We start from the raw sequence: 22,209 nt of genomic DNA, 5'->3' as shown, positions 1-22,209 counted from the left end.
ACAACTTACCTCTCAGCAGTAAGAACAACAAATAGCGTGCACTACTGCCACCGGTCTACTTGCCGCACAGTGCAGGCGCGGTACTCACAGAAGAGCAGAAGCTCGATGTTGTACTTCAGTCCGCGCGTCAGGAAGACGATCTCCCCCAGGAAGGGCACGCGCCACCGCAGCGGCAGCACCGACTTGTTCACCATCGCCACCATGTAGTTCTTGAACCTGCGGGCCGAGCCGACGGGTCACTCTCAGGGCACGGGTGTGCAGAAAATGACTGCCGCATCGCGACTCGCGTACGAGAATTTTGTGGGAAAATTTAATATCGTCAGATTAAACCTGTTTGGCTTCCGGGCAGACAATGTACAATATACTGCTGAAAACAGACATTGTGACAAATGCAGCTGCAGCTAAATTATAAGAAATATACTCGGTCCAGTAACATTAATGTGAGCGTATTTGATGTCAACAAGCAATAATGACTCACAAGAGGCAGGTAGCAGCTAACAGCTAACAGCTCCAACAGTGAAAGGAATATGTCGGGTGAGGGGTGGTGTTTTGCAGTAGAACCCCAACATGTGGCCACACGGGCCCAGATCCTCGTCTCCTCTCCAATACTATCCCGCGACACTTCTAAAGGCAACCGATTCCCCGTTTTACATAATGTCCCCATTCATCAGACATTAAGAGTTCTCTTAAATGTTCGAGTTTGATTCTGTACAGAATCTCGGTGCAGAGTTACTGGTCATCTCTAAAATGAAGTAGTTGTGAGAAGAAAAATATTGTCACACATCAATTTGAAATTTTAATGGAAAAACAAATGTACATTAAATGTGTTCTACCTCAGAATCATTTACAACAGGGCATATGTCTATATAAAGTTTTTTGTTTCAATGGGCATTCATGTCGTATCCCTAAATACAAACCATTCCTACTGGGAACCTTGTTTCTGAGGATATGACAACACGTGTTGTGAGCTCACTGAGGTCCTCCTTGCACATTCACATTCAGCCCCCCCCCCCCCCCCCCCTGCGCCCAAACACACACACACACACACACACACCACATACAGTGGAAAATGACCCTTCACTGTTTGTTCTTAAAGAGTATGACACATACCAGTTTTGTGCCACTACTCTGGAGTATCGTTTTGTAATCGACACTATCAAATTCCCACATTAAATCTAAGAAGATTGCTAGTGTTTTGCAACTTTTTGTTCGACCTGTCCACTGCCACAGGGAGAAGAGAGACTGCAGCATTTTCAGTTCTTAAAGCACTTCTAAACCTCAACTTCACATTTGATACCAAATTGCAGGTATCGAAATGATTAATTACCCTTATATAAACAGCCTTTTCAATACCTCTGCAAACACTGATGGCATAAAAATAGGTCTGAAATAGTCCAAAACATCCCTTCCACATTTTTTTATGAAGCAATTTCGCTATTCACTGCTTTCCTTATTCGGAAAACTGGCTGTTCCTTAAAGAAGAACTCCAAATATGGCTAATTAGTGGGCTGACATACACACTACAGTGCTCCAGTCCGTATCCTGCTACATACCCCGTTATACCCATCAGAGTCCTTAGTCTTCGGTGATTTAATTATTGACTCAACCACGCTCTTGTGAGTGTCACAGGGGTGTAATTCAGATATCAAGTCTTAGAAAGCTACTTTCAAAGAGAGTTATACCATTTCCAGTACAGTCTAAGCTTTTATTTAATTCAGCTGCTACATTCAGAAAATGATTGTTAAATCTGACTTACCAGTAACAAAAATATTTTGAATATGTATTGACCTTATGCTGTTACCAGACACTTCACAACTGACTATAGGGTTTTACTTGTACCTTGAGAATTAGCTATTCTATTTGCATACCACAAGCTTTTTGCCTTCCTAATAGCATTCTAAGAAATTTACAGTACTGCTTGTAATAACTTACTGCAGCTCAATTGTGACAATTTTTAATGTCCTGACATAACACCCACTTTTCTACACAATATGATCCTATCAGCCAGCAACCCGTGTCAGCTGTTAGTTACAGTACCCTGTTTTAAAAGTTCTAGCGGAAAGCAAGCTAACAGAACCAGAAACACATTACCAAAAGCATTATATATATTATTTATGTTATTGGCACTATAAACATCCTGCCACTGCTGTTCTTTAATGAGTTTTAAAAAACTCTGTTGTTAGTGGATAAACATTTCTAAATGATTTTAAATTATATTTAATGTGTGTGTATGTATGCGCGCGCGCGCGCGTGCTCGAACTGCCAAGATTCAAGATTCTAAACCCCTAGTCTCACGTCTGAACCTACCCTACAAAATGTGTGTAAAACCAATCACAATGCAGTCAGCTTCTTTTGTGTACAGTGACGTCAAACTTGTACTTGGGTGACACTGAGAGAAAATTATCTGCTCTCGCAATTATAATATTAATCCATTGTTCTGCACAGTATAAATGTGAATTATTGTTTACGATGTAGAAGAATTCGTTTTAGTGTTAAAATTTGTGGTTCGTGGCAAAGGCATTTACCCTTTTACTGCTTGTGTAACTGTTCCCCTGCACTTTAGTTGAGGCAATACAAATTACGGAAATCTCCCAACATTCTTTTCCTCGCACTATAGCTGATAGCACTAATATTAAAGTTACCACATACAACTAATTTTTGGTACATTGTATAAAGTAAACTGAGAACTCTCTCTAGCTCGAACAGAAATGTTGTGGGATCAGAGATAGCCACACCATACATACAATGACCCGTTTGGCGCAGTGGTAGACACTTCACTGGGACAGGGTGGGACGGACAGACTTCCTGGCGGCTGCGACTGACCTGAGAATGCGGTGGTAGATGTCGAGCTCGCTGAGGTCCTGTTTGTGGATGCACATCTGCTGCTCGCGCTGCACCTCACGCACGCGCCGCTGGACCTCGTGCCACGTCAAGTTGTCCAGCTCCGACTGCAATGTCAGTTAGTAACACTTCTGTTATTTGATATTTTGCCATTAAACTCTGAAAAGACACTCTGCTGCTGCTGCTGCGATCTTCATTTCAAAGACTGGTCTGATGCAGCTCTCCGTGCTGGTCTATCCCGTATGTGACATCCTGGTGCAGCATCTATGGACAAATCCTTTTACATGCCAGGGTAGTAACTCTAGTAGACACTAAAAATTCATCCCAGTTCTACCTTGGCAGCTCCCAGAAACCAAACTGCTGGGGTCAATGACCGGAAGACTGCCAGCTACGGAGAAATGCAGAGAGAGTTGTGGCAAAAGTGGAAGTTGTTGTGGCACAGGAGAACAAACCGAGCGCCCGAGTCAGCGAGTGAAGAATAATGGTGCAACATATCTCTCGGCTTCTGCTATACTATAGTCCAGTCATCATAAGAATAAACCTGATGTAAACATTGCACTATGTATTCTTCCGCATTTGCTGGAACCTCATTGGATTTCTATTTCACATGGGGGCTGCAGCCAAGCTGTCTCTAGTACTGTCAACTACGATAATAAGGGTACATGTGGTGCTGTGCATTACGGGCACATCGACTGGGCGGTATTACAGGACAACAGCTTTACTGGTGCATTTAACTTGGACAGCACTGGCCGGTCACCTGGTACAGCTGCAGTTCACACGTAAAACGAGACGAGCAGAGGAGCAATACAGCTTCGAATGTCATTTAAATTTTAAGCAGACTGAAATAATACACTGGAAATCTCTCACAATATGCTCCTTAGACGACTGGACGAAAACCGCACAACGTTATCTTTTTTAGCTAATGTACTATTGTAATTAATAACAAGAATGATGAAAATTCCTGAGTTAATTACAGGGTAATTTTTCTGCATAAGCTGTGTGTAACCTAAGAGAGTACTGAAGGATATCACCGTACAGTTAAATATTGAAGCCACTGAAGGTATTACCTACTATCATTGGTGTTGTAATCTCTCACCTCCTTTCTTATCTGAATTCGAGAGATACGTTTCAGTTCTGGAAGTGTCACCTGCTAAATTGATAATGGGCCTATCAGCAACAGAATACACAAAGCCAACCTGGCACAGCATTTTCTCTTCTTCTTTTATTAAGAGCCGTTCTACGTCCCACCAGCGTTCGGCAGTGACGTGTGAAAAAGCTGCGTGTGTTAGTTCCAGCATGCCTAGAAGCTTAACAGTCTCGTTACTTCTCGGACCAAATCCCTCAGCTTGGCTGCAGATCAGTTCTCTTGGGTTCATATCAGCATTTGCACGATGTGCACGATGCTGTGAAAAGGACTGTTTTTCACAGTTCTATGATACTCGTCTACCTCTGTGGTATAAAATGATGGACGTGGCCCAAATGAAGAGGATTTGGCTTTTCATTGTTGACCTAAAAAATTAAATTTTTATGTTTTCTTAATTTAAACAACTTTTATGAACAGTATTTCATAAAACATTTATAATTAAGAATTTTTATTTGAAATGGAAACAGGAATTTCGCATCCAATATGTAATTAGAAACAAGACGACATGCATTATTCGTAAAAAATGATGAGTTTTACAATCACGAGATGTAGGTATTTCAAATTGAATGAGAAAACAAAATGATACTAGGGAGATTTGAACCAACACACGAATAACCGCAATTCGTTCACACTGTATTACGCTACCGACTGTGCTACACGTTCGATGAGGTTTTTTTTTTATCAACTGCAGTGTATACGGGAAAACTCCAAAGGCAATTATCTCCATAAATTTAAGAAAAACATTAAGAACAGCCTATTTCTCGGCACTTTTTAACCGTGTTTGACGTGCATGTTTCACTACGGAAAAGATAGCAGCCTGAGCAGTTTACACACTGTGCATTAACAGTGCGACAATCAGAGAACAACACTGCAGAGGCTGTGACTGTACACAATTTTTGATCTATGTAGCTAAAGCGTGATTAAGAAAAATGTTGATGGCTGTTAATACATTTGAATATCTTAAAGTTTCATTTAACATAACTTAGTAATAAGATATCTGACCTACTTCTAAGAGCATTTGTGTTTGATTACATCAGGTTTATTCTTATGATGAACAGATTATAATGGCAGAGCAGTGTGTCATAAGAAAGGCTAGGTACAATGTGACAATAAGTACTAAGGTGGTGAAACGGCAGAAAAGAGTTTCCGAAAGGTGAAGTTGCAGAAGTCTGAAGCCACTAGGAGAGTTGACAGCAAGAGAAAACTGACACACACGATCTCACATCCGTCCCCACTATCCCAGAGCACACGGGAAGCGCCAACATAAATACCCCTCCCTCCTTAACAAACGTCCGAATGCAAATCGGTGACTCCCCAGTGCGTAGTCTCGGCCCTCGTGTCAGTTGCAGGTACCCAGTCAGAGGGGAGGCTACAGAGGTCGACCCTCGGTGCACCCAGCCGTGTCCGATCGTCTACAGAGCCACGATTCCGGCCAAAAGGATACTGCCGACTTCCGAAGCCACGACGACGGGGCACGGAAGCTGCCGTCACCCTTTAGGCTTACCGGAGGCTAGACCTGGACACTGACTGTCATCTGCTTCGGAGACGGACTGCACCGGAGTCGCACATCCCGTTTTCCGTGGTCACACCGGTGCCACCGGTTCCCGTTTCCCAGAGGGGCGCCGAGAGCCGACCCCTGCGAGCCGGCGAATACTCCGGGTGGACCCGGGGCACGGCTCCCGAACGCGAAGCTTCGACATCGACGAGTGCACCGCGGAGGCCGATACGTAGAACTGCGGCCGCCAGAGTACACGGGGCGACAGCCTCCCCGTGTGTAACGACCGCCACCTGACGCGTCACTGCACCGTCAGTACTGCCAGACGGGTGCACACCGGCCTCCCGCTGCCGACGAGGTGCCGCTCCGCCGGCCCACAGTGTTGTGGAAGACACTCTCGTATTACTGGACAATAAATGTGTTACTGTTAAAGACATTTTCTCAGCACTCTCGAGCACTCTAGATCCTCACCGCAGTATCCCGTCCGGTTCCCTCCTGCCGACTGGGATCGGACTCCTATAATTTGGCTGTTGGCTGTACCACAACATATTCAGCCTGTCAGTGCTTGTGCCCACCACAACTCTACCACCAGTAATAAAACTAGAGACACGACATTAGGGATGGCCATTATTGCTGTAGTGACTGTTATTCAGTCATACTAGTTTTTTCCATCTCCAGTTTCACCACACTATTAAAACGAGGAAAAAAAAGAAAAAAAAAAAAAGAAAAGAGTAGTTTCTGAATAACCAATTTTTGATTTTTTTACTGCTATTATTTCCACAAATAAATGTAGACATCGGGCAAAGATTCAAAATCCTAAGGCTGCCTCCGACTTTTGTATTATATGCACATTTCAAGATATGTAGAATCAATATATAATGCTATTTGGGCATTACGAACAGTCAGTGCGTGATGGCGAAAACTGCTCGCCGCCACGCTGTTGAGAAAGTCGTGAACATCTTTCACCTCTTAGTCGGAGCAGAATCGCTGGGACCAAAATTAACGCTGACAGGTACTGTGAGACCCAGAAAAAACTCAAACGGGCAATTCAGAACCAGAGAAGAGGAATGTTGAGCAAGGGCGTACACATTCTCCATGACAACACTCGCCATCACATCAGTCGGCAAACCGTTGCTCTCCTGTGACAGTTTCAGCGGAACATAATCACCCACCCACCCTATAGTCCTGACTTGGCGCCCAGTGACTATCACCTTTTCCCTAGGTTAAAAGAACATTTGGCCAGAAAGCGATTCAGCTCAGACGACGAGGTGAAAGAAGAGGTTCATAACTTTCTGAACAGCATGGCGGCGAGCTGGTATGACATGGGCATACAAAAACTGCCACAGCGTCTACATAAATGCATCGACAGTAATGGTGATTATGTCGAAAAACAGCTAAACGTTCAAGCTGTAAATTGATGTAAACCATTGTAGAAATAAATTGGTCCTATGTACTTGTACAAAAATAGGAGACCTTTCTTTTGGGATTACTCTCATAGAACTACCAGTGAAGTTCACTACAAGTGAAGTTCACTACAAGTGAAGTTTTCATCAATGGCATTGCAGACATTTTTGTATTCCATAAGGACAGAGTTTCCAAGCTCAACCACGAAAGCACTGAAGTTATTTGCAACCTCATATCTTTGCGAAGGTGGGTGTTTGGCAGTGACTGTCGATAAAACCTAGTGCAATTCAAGAAATGAGGGTAGTTTTATCTAATTTGGTGCCAAGATTTGACAAGTTGTGTAACAAGTAGCAAGATCGAGTGTCACACCAAGGTGAGTAGTACTTTATTCATAACTCTTTTTTTATCAATTATTTCTGTTCTTACAACGTATCCTACAGGGGAGCAACAGGGATACCATGAACTTAGCAAGTCTGCAAACAATGGCAATAAACCAATTAACATTTCAGGCACAAAGGGTTGTAAAGCAGTGGGGGAAGGGGGGCGGATGTCTTATTGACTGATGTCATCAAACTGAATCAACATTTTTAAAAGTTTATTTCCTGTTTTTATACTTTCAGAAATACCAATCAGTGACAGTTTTTGTTTGTAATTTTTCTTTATAAAAAAACAGGATTTCCTTGGTCAATTTGATTTTTTCCCTTTTTACCTAATTAAGATTTTTTTTTTAATTTTCAGTGTCATCTCAACATTATTGGTGCGTGAATAAAAATACCCACTGAGAGAATTTTACAACTGTATTTCCTATATGGCTGGATACACTGGATTTAATCATTCGTGAACGTAACTGCAGATTTTTAAATGAAAAACATGGCATCACTAACTGCAACGGTAATGTTAATACATATACTTTCCATATACTGATAAAATATGTTTACCTTTTAGGTACAAAAGGTATCTGCATTGAAACATATTTATTGAGCGGACAATAATCTGTCGGACACAACACATTCAAACTCACCAAATAAGTTACATCAAAAATAACAATTCTAGAAGTCTCCTGTCTCTTGGATATATTTGTGTGGACGCCGAACGATGGTATGGACAGTCTCTTGAAAATAGGTTGAACACTAATAGAAAGAAGACAAAGGTAATGAAATGTAGTACAATTAAGAACTAATCAGGCAATGCTTAGGGAATCAGATGAGGGTGGCAGGGGGAAAGGGGCAGGGAGAGGAAGATGGGAAAATATACGGAAACAGCCGAAGTGTCCCGCAGATTAGTGATAGCAGGAAAAGTATTTCTTAGAAAGAGAATACAAATTTATGTGTCAGGAAGTGTTTGTGGTGCTACAAGGATGTTGAAGATTAGATGGGCATATCAAATAACAGAGGAACAACTACGAAATTGAACCAGACAAAAATAAACTTTTGGCACAACTTGATTAAAATAACAGATTGATTGACAGAACATATTCTGAGGCACCAACATTTAATCAGTTTTGGCGTCAAGAGTGTAGAGGGAGACAAAGAGATGGATAAAGCAAGAAGATTCAAATGAATGCATGGTGTAATAGCTATGGAGAAATGAAAAGGTGAGCACAATATAGACTGGAACGGAGAGCTGTATCAAACAAGTCTTCCGAACCACAACAACAACAACTAAGTTAGCAAATGCATGGCCTCACAACTCTAGCAATAATTCTGACAGTGTTAAAAAGTAAACAAACAGAGAGGAGGGAGCCCCCTGTCCCCCTGGAACTCACATCGGGGATGCGCAGGGCGCTGTTGAAGAAGGCCTTGATGTCCCAGAACTGGACCAGGTGGTAGGCCACCTTGACGGCACGCAGCAGCCAGAAGACGCCCGCGACGAACAGGCAGAGCCACGTGACGGGCGCGACTTGCGCCACGCACTCCCCGCCCACCACGACCGCGTCCGGCAGCGACACCTTGGTCGCGTTGCTCTTGCCCCTGGAAAAGTACGACCAGGGTTGTCATTTTCATCTTCTGCCTCCATGTCTAGCTTTTAATGACATTCGTCTCAAACTACTTCAGTCAGTATACCAATTACGTCAATGACGATATATTGTATTCGTTACAATCCTTTTCTATCTCAATTTCTTCTGAGACCGTCTGTTGTAATATTCCTGTTCTCGTGCTAAACAAATAAAGCAATTGAAATTTCAATTTTAAATAGCCTGTGCCTCGGCTATTGATCGAGGGGAATTGTAAATCGTATAAATCTTAGAACGACGTCTCGTCCCACCAGGTAAGTCTCTCCTGCCCGAAGGTCCCGGGTGACTTGCTTGAACTCTGCCCCTTTTCCTAACCCTCGCCACTCCTCTTCCTTCACCTTCAACCCTTCTGCCAGGAGGAGGAGCCTCTGCCTCCAAAAGCAAGCAAACTGTAATATATCTCACACGTGTGTTCTCCTGCCACCGCTTGGTGAGTTGCTTTTTAATCTACTCAGTTACTTATATTCAGAATAGGAAATGCTATTTTCAAAGTCCATACTTAGACTGTAATATTCGTTGTTGAAATATACTGTTGTCCATGTCTGTTCACTGCAGAAATGCTGTTGTCTTCACTTTTGAAAAAAATGCAGAGTTCTGTTTATCAATTTATGAAGAGTAACTTCTTGAAATTATGAAATTGGACACATCATAACTGATGACTTATTCGTTTATTTGAGCCAACTAAATACCTTTTACACATTGCTTCTGTTGACTAACATTAAAAACCGCTGAACTGCCCTCCTAGTCAGAGTCACGGTCATTTGTATGAAGACCGGGCAGTACAATATTCTTTTAAATTCGACAACTTTATTTTACCTAATTACAAACTCATAAATATTTTATTACGTATTATTAAAATTGTGATTTTGTCAATGATGTTTTGTGTTTATTGTCAGTTGGCATACAATCCACAATTCTCCCACGCAACATTAAATAATGAATAATAAATGTGAAATGCGGTCACCATATATTACAATACTCGATGCAGTGTGTAGAATAGAAAACTGAAAGCTACGTATTGTACATTCTGATACCAAATTGGAGGCCATTATACGACAATGTCTATAACGTGACTTTAGCCTAAAAAATGCACTGCTCCGACTCCAGTAATCACACGAATTTTTGCCTCGTGCGCTTACTCTTTCTGCGAGATGATCTGCAATCACGATTTGTGAGCCCCCATCTCCAAATCGCAGCAACAGGTCGGCGCAGATACAAGACTATTTCAGTCAAAAATAATCTGCTCAGCTCTCTTTTCACCAGGCTGTCAGATGTGTTAATCCGGACTAGTCGTGGCACAGCAAATCCTCCACAGACCCCACACAAACCTGGTTACTGCTGCTCATATTTCGTCCACGTGACATTTAATGTTATACTCTACGTAACCAGCCAGGCTGTTCCTGACTCCTGCTATAAGCACATGGTCTCTACATATAACCGTATCACACAAATTACAATGTATAAAAAATTTTCATTTAACACTTTTACATTACTAGATTTCAGGATACCAACATGTATTTGGACATAATATAAAGAAATATAGTAATTAAAACAAATGCTTCGGTCCAGCTTCAGAAATACATCCTGTTTTATACCACTGATGTACATTTATTCAAGTAGCAACATATACTAGAAATAACTATTTCTTTTCTGAGTGTTTATCCCATCTAATACGGGGTCTGCTTTTTCAGGATTTGGCAAATTTTATTTTATTACTAACTGCCCACGCACTTCACACGGTTTTCATTTTTATTTGTTTCCTGCAATCTTCCCAGACCACTCGAGAACAAAGAAAAAATTAACATTCAATAAACTGTAAAAACATTAGTATGCCAGATTAAAAAGTACTCTCGTACGCTCAAAAATATTCTCCAGTAGTCTTAAATCCACTACGTATTCAGTTTAAAGTACGGCAGTAAGGAAATTCGAAAGCGTGCTGCTAGCTCAGTTATCTGGAGGTTCAGTCGAGGAGCGAGTGTTAGGTAGAGGTTTTGTGAACTGAAATAGGAACGTGTGGAGGGAACGTGTTGATTGTCAAACACTTTTGAGAATGTTTGGAGAACAGGAATTTCCAGATAACTGCAGAACAATTCTACCGACACCAACACAGACTTTCGTACGGGCCTCTGAGGCAAGACATGAGAAACGAGAGCTCTTTCAGCGGCATTTAACAGTAGTCTCTCCTTGCTGCATTTGAAAGTGACTAACAGAGCAAGTTACTGGTAGTGGTACACACTACTCTGTGCCTTACACCATACAGCTGGTTGCAGAGTACATATGTAGATGTAGATGTAGATGTAGATAAAGTAAGGTGCTGGAATGTTACGACCCGAGTATTGAACAATACTGTCCTCATATTGTTTCATTCTTGTCATACACAACAATTATATGTGAATGTGAATGCAAGTCAGTGAAAAACTCTCAGGTCTGCAGCCAGACGGCAGCACCAAAATACCGCGAGACCTCGACAAGCGTGACACTCGTCACCTTCTGACGGCGTCGTGTCACTATATGCCGATGCTGTGATATTTATTTCACTTCACTCGACCGTGTACAGCCCGGCCGGTGGGCTGACGGGGAGGGGCGAGGCCGCAGTGGTGGGGTTAGCGGGAGCTCCGCGTGTGCGTTCCGGCTGCGTCTGGCGAGTCTGACGGTGCCAGGTTCCGTGCCACACTCAGTCAGTATCCTCCATCTCTGTTTACACGACTGTCACAAATCCGTATTTTGACGACGCTCGACAATTCCTCCGTGACACTGTCCCGATAGTTAGTCGCTCGGCAAAGCACCTCGGTGTTCCGAAAGTCGAAGGTGTGGTGTTTGTCAAACCTACGTTCTGCTGTTGCCGGTTTTTCTGTCTGTCCCAGTTGCACGTGCCACAAAGCACTCCTGGCAGCGTTTTGAAATACAGTGCCACGTTTGCCCAATGTACTGCCGGCCACACTCACGAGCAATGGCACAGACTCCTGGTATGTTCATTCTCGGTGGTTCTTAAGCAGAGCCACTCTTCCGTCTTCAGTGGTGGTCACAAGGCAGTTTTTGTGCCATCTTTTGAGTAGCGTCACAATTTTGGCTGACAGCAATCCTAAGTACTGCAGGAAAATAAATGTCTCTTCTTCCTCTTCCTTTTCTCAGTTTCCACCATTTTGTCGCTTCTCTAATCTCCTACTAAAATGTGCTTTCCTGCAGAACATTTCCTGCAGATGTCACAGTTCTGTCCGGAGGCATATCGGAGAAGACGTGGGCCCTACGTGCCTCGGTTGTCGGCACTGTTCGCCGTTGCACTGGACGGTGGAAACTCGTCGTGTGCAGGTACGAGTCTCATAACTACTGGAGGCAGTGAAGAACTGGGCGTACCCCGGGGCACCGGCATCCCCGAGCCTGTACCGACTGCGGAAAATCGACAACGGGGGGCTGCCTCTGCAGCCGATACCACGCACCTCCAGTTCACACAATTACAGACTGGCCAAATATTTTGCTACACTTTTAGAACCCCTTGTGAGGCACTGCTGTCATCACGTTAAGAACTCAGCCAATTATGTAGATATACTCCAGGAGACGCAATTAAAAAGAGAGACGATGTGCTCGTGACTTTTGACATTACAGCACTATTCACAAAAGCACCTCTACGAGACTCCTCAGCACTTCTGTCTCAATGTTCTGAGCCGCAAATATGAGGGTGGTTTGAAAAGTTCTCGGAATCACCACGGGAGGTCAGTGCTCGCCAAACAGTTGTTCCCGTGATATTCATTGAACTGTTGCCTGTAAACACGTGCCACGTCAGTGCTCTCAGAAGAGAATTGTGGGGCAGTGACGTGGCTCTGTTGTTGTTTCCGAGTAGTGATTTGCAAAGATGGAAAAAGTTGAGATTCCCGCAGTGATTAAGTACTTCGTGAATAAAGGTATGAAAGCATAGGACATTCGTGCCAATTTCCCGCATACACAGGGGGACACTGCTCCTTCATATTCAACTGTTTCCAAGTGGACAAATGAATTCAAATTTAGTCAAGAGAGCTTATATGACGATCCACGCAGTGGTCGGCCGAGATGTATCACTACTCCAGAAATCATTGCAAAATTACATAAAATGGTCACAGAGGATCGCCAATTGAAAGTGCGTGAAATTGCTCACACTTGTCAAATGTCATCCAAACGGGTATAACTGATTTTAACTGAAGAATTGGAAATGAAAAAATTATCTTCAAGATGGGTGCCACGACTCTTGACACTGGATCAAAAATGCACGAGAATCGATATATTGGAACAATGTCTGGCTTCTTGTAGGAGAAACGAACAAGGTTTTTTGCGTCAGTTTGAGACCACAGATTAAACTTGGATGCACTACTATACCCAAGAGATGAAACAACAGTCAAAGCAGTGGAAACGTGCTGTTTCTCTGCCACCAAAGAAACCAAAGACAATTCCTTCAGCAGGAAAGATCATGGCATCAGTGTTCTGGGATGCGAAGAGGGATTCTGTTTGTAGATTATTTCCCCCTAGGAAAACAATTACTAGAGAATACTGTGCTAACCTCCTGGACAAATTGGAACAAAAATACGTGAAAAAGCATGGAAGAAAGTCATCTTCCATCAAAACAATACGCGCCTACACACACATGCCGTCACCATGACAAAATTACACGAACTAAAGTATGAATTGTTGCCACACCCACCTTATACATCAGATATGGCTCCATCAGACTTCCATCTCTTCGCAAAACTAAAAATTTTCCTTGGCGGACGAAGATTCACTTCAAACAAAACAATTGATAGCCGGAGTTGACAACTATTTAGCAGGCATGGAGGAAACTCATTTTTGAGGTGGGATCAAGGCACTGGAACATCGTTGGACCAAGTGCATTAATCTACAAGGACATTACATGGAAAAATAAAAAAGTTTCAGTGATGTAATTACTTTTTTTCTATTCTGTTCCGAAACCACACTTGTACAACACACAGAGGCTCTAAAGGACACTGAGAAATTGGAGCATATGACACAATTACACAATGCATATGTGGATAAGAAAGAGCAGGGGGGGAAAGGTCTTTTGACTACAGATTATGAAGAGCAAGGCACTTTGCAAATATGCATTTGGCATTTTAACAAATGAAAAAGCCAACGAAACAAAAATGAAACTAGATGGAGAAAAAGTAAGTAAATTGTCTGTTGTTTCAAAAGTAATCCCCATACTGTTAATACATTTATCCTGCAGTGAAGCAAGAGTCAGTGCATCCATGGAAATGTTTGTGGTTGTCTACAGAACCACAACTGTACAACTTTTCATCTGAAGCAAATCAATGGCCACAAATGCCTTTCCTCACAACTGGAAAAACACGGAAATCACACAGGGAGAGATCGGGACTGTATAGAGGATCTGTAAGAGTTTCCCAGTGAATATCCTTCAACATACTGAAAAAGATTTTGGCACCATGTGGCCAACATATGGGCAAGCATTATCCTACAACAGAATCATTCTTTGTTGTGTTTTAGGATGTAAAAAAAACTATGATCATGCACACCTATGTCAGAACCTTAGAACACTAATATGAGAAAGAGAGCTAATGACAAGGACTTCCTCTTGGAGAACGGTCCACAAAATACACCGTAGAGACAATGGAGGTCCCGAACCAAAGATCGCACAGGAAGAGATCGGGACTGTATAGAGGATCTGTAAGAGTTTCCCAGTGAATATCCTTCAAGATACTGAAAAAGATTTTGGCACCACATGGCCAACATATGGGCAAAGCACGGGCAAGCCTTCGCATATTTCCACAATGTATAAAAAGTAAAACACGGTCAACACACCGTGTGTTTTTCGCTAAAATGGCCAATAACTCACACGGCAAAAGTACATTACAATGTTAAGTGGTTAAAAAAGGGCATTTGGTCAGGCAATGGTGAACAGGCAAAGGTTGTTGACAGTGAACACAAAGTGATGGGGGATCACCACTTAACAAATGGCTACAGCTAAAATGATAGTGCTCAACGAGCAACCCGGCTAAAATGATTTGACAATGAGAGGACCGAGTGGAGGTCGACCGATGCGATGGGAGAGGCTTAATAACCCGCAACGCGTTCCCGTGAAGAGAAGACCAGTGGAGACGCCAAAGTGACACCACCTGCTGACAGACAGATGGAGATCATCGGAAGGCAGCGAAGAGCTAGTGGGCTGAGGCAGGACGAGTGCAGCTTCGGCAGCCTCGTTCCCCATCAGACCGACGTCACCAGGACACCACGTAAACATCGGCAGTTATCAAGTGGAAGGTTTCTTGGACCCGTTGCACTGTGGACTGTTTACATCACACAGAGGCTCTGAAGGGCACTGAGAAATTGGAGCATATGACACAATTACACAGTGCATACGTAGAGGGGGAAAAAAAAAAAAAAAAAAAAAAAAAAAAAAAAAAAACCCACAATTCCCGGATTTTTCCTGGTTAAAAATACACTTCTTCCATGTCAAGTGTCAGAATATTTTCCCCTCAGGTCTGTAAAACTTATCGATCCTTTCAACGGTTCGTTAGTTTCTGAAGCATCGAAATTATCTCACGTTTGGTTCTTTTTTGTGGCATAATGTCATGTGTGCCAGAAGATAAAAATGTGCACTCGGAATTCAGAAAAAAATCCACACTAACCATTAGTGTTTCAAATAAATTAACTGTCTCTGGAGAAAATATTAATAAAAGCCAAACTTCTTTAGCAAATTCACAAAAATAACTTCATTGTTCTACAAGACAATTAATGCCTGACTGCCAAGAACCTGGAAACAAAATAAAATCAGAAAACAAACTAATAATATATTTTAGCCTTTCATAACTACGTGAATGTATTTTAATTCACTTGATAGCTCCTGGCCATAAAAATGCATTTTTCTTTCATTTGCTGTATGAGTAAAAAAAGAGGAAACAGCGAAGTCACTAAATGTCAACACAGGTTATGTGGAGACTACTGTATTTACTCGAATCTAAGCCGCACTCAAATCTAAGGCGCACCTGAAAAATGAGACTCGAAATCAAGGAAAAAAAAAATTTTCCCGAATCTAAGCCGCACCTGAAATTAGAGATTCTAAATTCAAGGGGAGAGAAAAGTTTTAGGCCGCACCTCCAAATCGAAACAAAGTTGGTCTATTGTAATATGAGACACAATTTAGGTCGAATGAATGACGATACAGCTACAGTAGTTTGGTTCAAGTCTTAAGCTTAGCAGTTAAGCTTTACCAGGTAGCCATTGCTATGCGTCGGGTGCTCCGTCTGTATTTATATGGATACCCTTCCTTTTTCGCATGCTTCGTATGGTTCGAACCGGTTGCTTATTTTTCTTGGATCTGATAAGGGCTGTTATCTTTGTTATAGGCGTTTACGTCACCCTAAGCTGAAGCCGCATTATTGTTATGTGTCATGCATCGTTTGTCGCATTCTGATAATGAGTGTTTACGACCTGTCACCGCTCGCGGCATGGCTTGCTTTTGTGCACGCCACCGCTGCTTACAATTTAAAAAAAAAAGAAAAAAAAAAAAGAGGAATTGTCTCATTAGCAAAACACTGGCAAGAGACTGCTATTTGTTGTTACTTACACTGCTGCTTTCTTTGATAATGATCAAGAAGAACCAAGCAATAGAGTGCGTATGATAGATGTTCTGAACGAGAGTTCAGCTAAAATTTTTCTCCGTTTGAAAATCTTTGCGGACACCTCTTTTTTACATTACATTCTGCACAGAAATTAGAGTCATCTTAGATTTAAAAATCTAGCCAATTGCCGTGCTTCATTTCTGCTTGTATCACTATTACGCATAAGAAAAATACGAATATAAACATGACACGTTACGTATATTCTTCCGCACTTGCTGTTGTCTCACACTAGTTTTGTAGGTTATTAGGCAGACAGGACTTAAATGAGATAGCAGCAAACACGAAAGAATACATGGCAAAATGTTTATATTCGTATTATTCTTATGGTGAAGAGAATACTGCACGTGATTCACAATTCATAAAAGTTCCTATTAGCAACTATCTCTTCTCACAGGTAGGAACAAATTCAGAACGTAGAGCTGGCCATATTGACAAACATCCCAAATAGTCTTGCCAGTTGGATTTTCGTAGTACATTGAAATGCTGCTACATTTGAAGATGAACAATACGGAATTTGTATTTACTTCGTTGGATAATGTAGGAACATGCAGTGGTCGAAACTCGGGGCGGAGAAAAAAGCTCATCTTCCACCTTTTTTTTTTTTAATTTATTTACTGACGCAGAGGTTTTGGCGCCAGTATTTATCTTTGTGCCTGCAAAGCATGCCTGTGTAGCGCTACATATATTCGACGGCAGAAGTTAGTTGTGGCGGCACCTACCAACATTTTTCAGAACTCCCGCTTACTTTGCACTCGATTCTAAGCCGCAGGCGGTTTTTTGGATTACAAAAACTGGAAAAAAAGTGCGGCTTAGATTCGAGTAAATACGATACCCCCTCCCCACTACAACCCTGACTGCTCTGCGCATGCGCAAATCTGGCAGCTCGGGTGCGACAGAAAAATTTTTCCAGGTAGCCTCTGGCTGCTTGTCGCTACTGCTGATAAGTGTAGCCCAAAGCGAGAGACACTATCATTCATACATGACTCAACTGCATATGTGTGTGACCTGGTGGCAGCTGCTCAAACAAACCTAACACAAACCATTGTGACATCACGCAAATTGGAAGCTGTTTGTTGTTATGAAGTATTGTGTAGTCTTCATCCTAAAGCCTGTGACACATTTTGCTGTCGGCAGGCACTTCTGTGAGCACTGTACTTTGTTGTCGTAAATAGGGTGTTTCATTTGCAATGGAAGTTTTAATTTTGGTTTTTTTCTCTCGTTTATGTTTCACTGGGGCAGTATTATTCTGCAGTAGCAGGCTGAAGTAAAATTCTTTGTCAGAGTATCAGTTTTTACCACTAAAAACTACAAAAATTTAACTGAAAAGTAGAACAATGAAAAATTCCCTGAATTCCAAATTTCCCAGTTTTCTCCCAGATGAAAAAAATTCCGGGTTTTTACCAGCTTCCCCAGTGTCGCCACAGGGAGTCCTGATAGAGGCCAAGGAGCTCTGAAGTAAATATTGAGCACTGTTCTGGAAGCCGATATTGCAAATGGTCAGTGCCAATGACGAAGGCACACCCAATACCACGGTCAGTCTGAGAGCAATCAGTGTACACAAAGGTACTATTGCTAAGTCCCACGAAAAGATCAAGAAACTTACAGTGACAGATTGAATCTAGAGTAGTTTCCTTAGGAAGCAAATGAAATCCGAGATGAACTCGATCCGCTGCACGAAGCCAAGGTGGTGAAGGGTTGACAACCGTTGGGAAAGTGGCAGGTAGTGTGAAGTTAAGCTGCCAGACTACTGGCCGAAAGCAAACTCCAGGACGTAACAGGTAAGGGGAACGCACCCCATACTCGCAGTCAAAGGAGCCATCAAAGGAGGAGGCATAGGATGGGTAGCCGGGCGTGGCAGACAAACGGCTCGCATATCCACTGAGGATGACAGTGGTAGTTCAGCAGCTTCTGCACAGAGACTCACAACTGATGATCGGCACATTGCTGAAGATGCCACTCCGTAAGAAAAGTCTGTAGAGAACTGCATTAGATTGCAAAATTGTAAACAAACAGGGATTCGGAGATGCCTGGCGGAACATAGGCCATATTGAGGTCAATGACTATAACGAAGAGGACAATACTCGGGATGGACCCCAGAGGCACGCCATTTTCCTGGATAAAGGTGTTCGACACGGCAGAACCCACACGTACCTTGAAAACTGTCTTTTAAAAATTCCTGCACGAAATGGAGCAAGCGGCCTGGGAAGCCCCACGTATAGAGAGTACGGAGGATACCAGTCCTGCAGCAGGTATCTTCGGCTTTCTCCAAAGAAACGAATATGACCACAGCCCAGTATTTCCACAGAAAACCATTCATGACACGGGTTGACAATATGACAAGATCATCAACTGCAGAACGGTGGGCTTGAAATCCACACCGTCCAGTGGTAAGTAGATTGCGAGACTCCAGCCATCACACTAGCCAGGCAGAAATAATACGAGGGTCACTCCAAAAGAAATCCACATTATTTTTTTTTTTAAATCCATCTTTTATTCTACATGTTTGAAAGTTTTACAGCGTGTAGAAACATCCTTTAGGAACAGCATTTTCATTTCTCCACATAATTTCCATCCCTCTCAACTGCCTTATGCCATCCTAGAACCAGAGCCTGTATACCCGCACGGTAAAATTCTGGACCGACCTGTTGCAGCCACTGTTTGGCAGCGTGCACAAGGGAGTCATCATCTTCAAACCTTGTACTACGAAGAGAGTCTTTGAGTTTCCCAAAGAGATGATAGTGACATGGAGGCAGGTCAGGACTGTAAGGCGGGTGTTTCAGTGTTGTCCAGTGTTGCGATTGCTTCCATAATTTTTTGACTGACATGTGGCCGTGCATTGTCGTGCAACAGCAAAACATCCTGCTTTTGCCGATCTGGTCGAACACGACTCAGTTGAGCTCGAAGTTTCTTCAGTGTTGTCACATATGCATCAGAATTTATGGTGGTTCCACTTGGCACGATGTCCACAAGCAACAGTCCTTCAGAATCAAATAACACTGTAGCCATATTTTTTCCAACGGAAGGTGTGATTTTGAAATTTTTTTTTTTCCTTGGGTGAATTTGCATGATGCCACTCAATTGATTGTCTCTTCGTCTCTGGTAAAAAATGATGGAGCAATGTTTCATCACGTGTCACAATTCTTCCAAGAAATTCATCTCCACCATACTGTTTTTCTTGTTTCTTTGTGAACTACTGTCAATATCCTGGGAACCCACCTGGCACAAACCTTTTTTAACACCAACACTTTCAGTATTCTGCAAACACTTCCTTTCCCTATCCCAACGTAGCGTGACAATTCATTCACTGTGATGCGTCCGTCAGCAGTCACCAATTCGTTAACTCTCTGCACATTGTCTGGAGCGTGTGCAGTACGAGGCCTGCCGCTGCGAGGACAATCCTCAATATTGCCGTGCCCGCCTTCATCACGTAACCTGCTTGCCCACCGACTAACTGTACTGCGATCGACAGCAGCATCTCCGTATACCTTTTTCAACCTCTTGTGGGTATTTCCCACCATCTCATTTTGACAGCATAAGAAATGTATGACAGCACGTTGCTTCTGACGTACGTCAAGTGTAGCAGCCATCTTGAAGACATGATGTGACAGCACCACTTACGGGAACAGGTTGAACTAAGTTTGAAAACAAGCAGGAAGGATGTATCTGCACAATGTGAAACTTCCACACATGCAGAATGAAAACTGAATTTTTACAAAAATTGTGTGCATTTCTTTTGGAGTGACCCTCGTATGTTCCACCACCGTGCAAACCCAACTGGTATGAGAAATGGGTTAGTAGCTAGAATGAAGATGTTATCCTTACCGGGTTTAGCTGTTGCTATCAGTGCATGCCAGTGTCTGAAAAATGCGGCATCTGTCCAGATGCGATTGTATGTATGAAGGAGAAAGTGCTGCAACATCTGAATGTTAACACTGTCTGCCCCTGGGGCGGAAGATCAGGGACGAAGTGAGAGTAGGATGCGGCTACCTCATAGTAAAGGCAGCACTGTGCCATTCATTATCACCTGAATCGGGTGATTGTTCACACTTCGCATAACACCTCCTGAACACCTGAAAGAGGGACCAATCGGCACTTTGGGAAGTTAGCAGCTCAGGCAATCGTCCCTCCCTGGCCTGGTCTGCCCCAGGGGATACGTACAAACTCTACCTGTCGACCCAGGACTGGGAATTATGCTTTACCCAGTCACCTGTTATACGTCAAACGCATAACCCCTTCAGCAGTGCACGAAGAGGAAGAAGAAACGGAGAGAACCCTCAAATGTCGAAACGGAGGAAGGGTGCAATGTCAGGCTATTAAAACTTCAGAACACATTCTGAAAAATATCACAGATATATTCCCCAATAGAGGGGAAAGGCTAGCACGAGGATGGACATGCAGCACGGAAAGGAAACGGCTGCTGCAAAGGCTGGGGCCCCGTGGTAGCCAAGCACTAACCTGCCAAAGAATGGTGAGCTCTCTAAGAGGAGAGGATGGGGGAGGGTGGGGGCTGTGCGGTGGAGGGGAAACACAATCGTGCCATCCGTCAATGTTCCTGGGCGTTTCGACTCAATGGCACATTTCAATTTTTGCGAAATATCCACACACCGGTGCCTCTTCATTGTGGCAGTGTGTTCCAGAAAGCCAACGAGCGGCGGGCCGTTGCAGTCGGAGAAAAGTGTCATCGTGACTTTGCATCATTTTGACTATACACTGTGGAAATTTCGTCAGGAATCCCTTACACATCCACTGTTCGGTCCCAATCTCTCCCCGTGCTATTACCACATTTCTGGAGCCCTGAAGAAAGACATTCCCGGACATCTTTGCTTCGGACGAAGAGGTGCACGCCTGGCTACAACCGCAAACATTTTTCTGTGAAGACACCGACTGTCTCGTGTCACAGTGGCCGAACGTACGAACACTTACGGGGGCTATTGTTGAAAAAAATAAACAATTTACTTACTTTTTTCACCTGTCTCAGTTTCATGTGACTGCCTCTTACATACACTGGCATTTATCTGCTATTACTAGCTCGAGTTACCCAGCATCTAACAAAATCAACATAGCTACCAATGTTCCTCCATCATCTTTACGACATAATTTCACAAACTTAGTAACGTACCACGTGACCTACAGGTAACTACTGATGATGATGAGAGAGGAAGTCATCAAAAACTCGATATAGCGTACTGATTTGACACGGCAAGAAAAACATTTATCAAAGAATGCCACCACAAAAATTTACGTTCTGATTCTCATCTCATAGTGTACCTTAACTTCAAATTACCATGTAAGTCAAATTTTAAGCACTCCCACAGTCATGTTTGCCTATTTCAGGATGGCACGACACATCTGGCGATGTGGCATCGGACCGAGTGCCACTGAAGTTAAAATATTATGTTGTTATGCAGTGTACCTGAATAAAGAAAAATCTGGGATGGAATAACAACAACTAAACAGGAGAGATTGCTACTCACCACACACAGAGAACACTGAGCACGATGTTTAATCAGTTAACATGCCTAAATGCAAACTAACAGCAGAAAGGGTATTGCACAATAGTCAAAGATTTTCTTAAATATGTAGTTCAAGATATTAATGAGAGAGACAAATAGTTAATAACGAAATTAATGACATTCCTGGGGTGGAATGAAGACAGTTGGATTGTGAAAAAAGGGAAGAGATCAGGACA

At 42.8% G+C, this 22,209-nt stretch overlaps 1 protein-coding gene across 2 annotated transcripts in view; it reads right to left on the bottom strand.

Annotated features, from left to right (window-relative positions):
* LOC126212913 (autophagy-related protein 9A) overlaps positions 1 to 22,209 on the bottom strand; it is a 145,847-nt gene that overhangs the window by 95,680 nt on the left and 27,958 nt on the right. For both annotated transcript variants that reach the window (XM_049940418.1, XM_049940419.1), the window contains exons 4-6: positions 8,650 to 8,854; positions 2,824 to 2,948; positions 89 to 216 (exon numbers count right to left, since the gene is read on the bottom strand). In XM_049940418.1, coding sequence (XP_049796375.1) covers positions 89 to 216; positions 2,824 to 2,948; positions 8,650 to 8,854 — 458 coding nt within the window. The remainder of the gene's footprint in view (positions 1 to 88; positions 217 to 2,823; positions 2,949 to 8,649; positions 8,855 to 22,209) is intronic.

The sequence above is a fragment of the Schistocerca nitens genome, chromosome 11 (assembly GCF_023898315.1).
Source record: "Schistocerca nitens isolate TAMUIC-IGC-003100 chromosome 11, iqSchNite1.1, whole genome shotgun sequence".
Lineage (NCBI taxonomy): Eukaryota > Metazoa > Arthropoda > Insecta > Orthoptera > Acrididae > Schistocerca > Schistocerca nitens.
The sequence above is the reverse complement of the archived record's forward strand: the minus strand, read 5'-3'. Positions and strand labels throughout refer to the sequence as shown.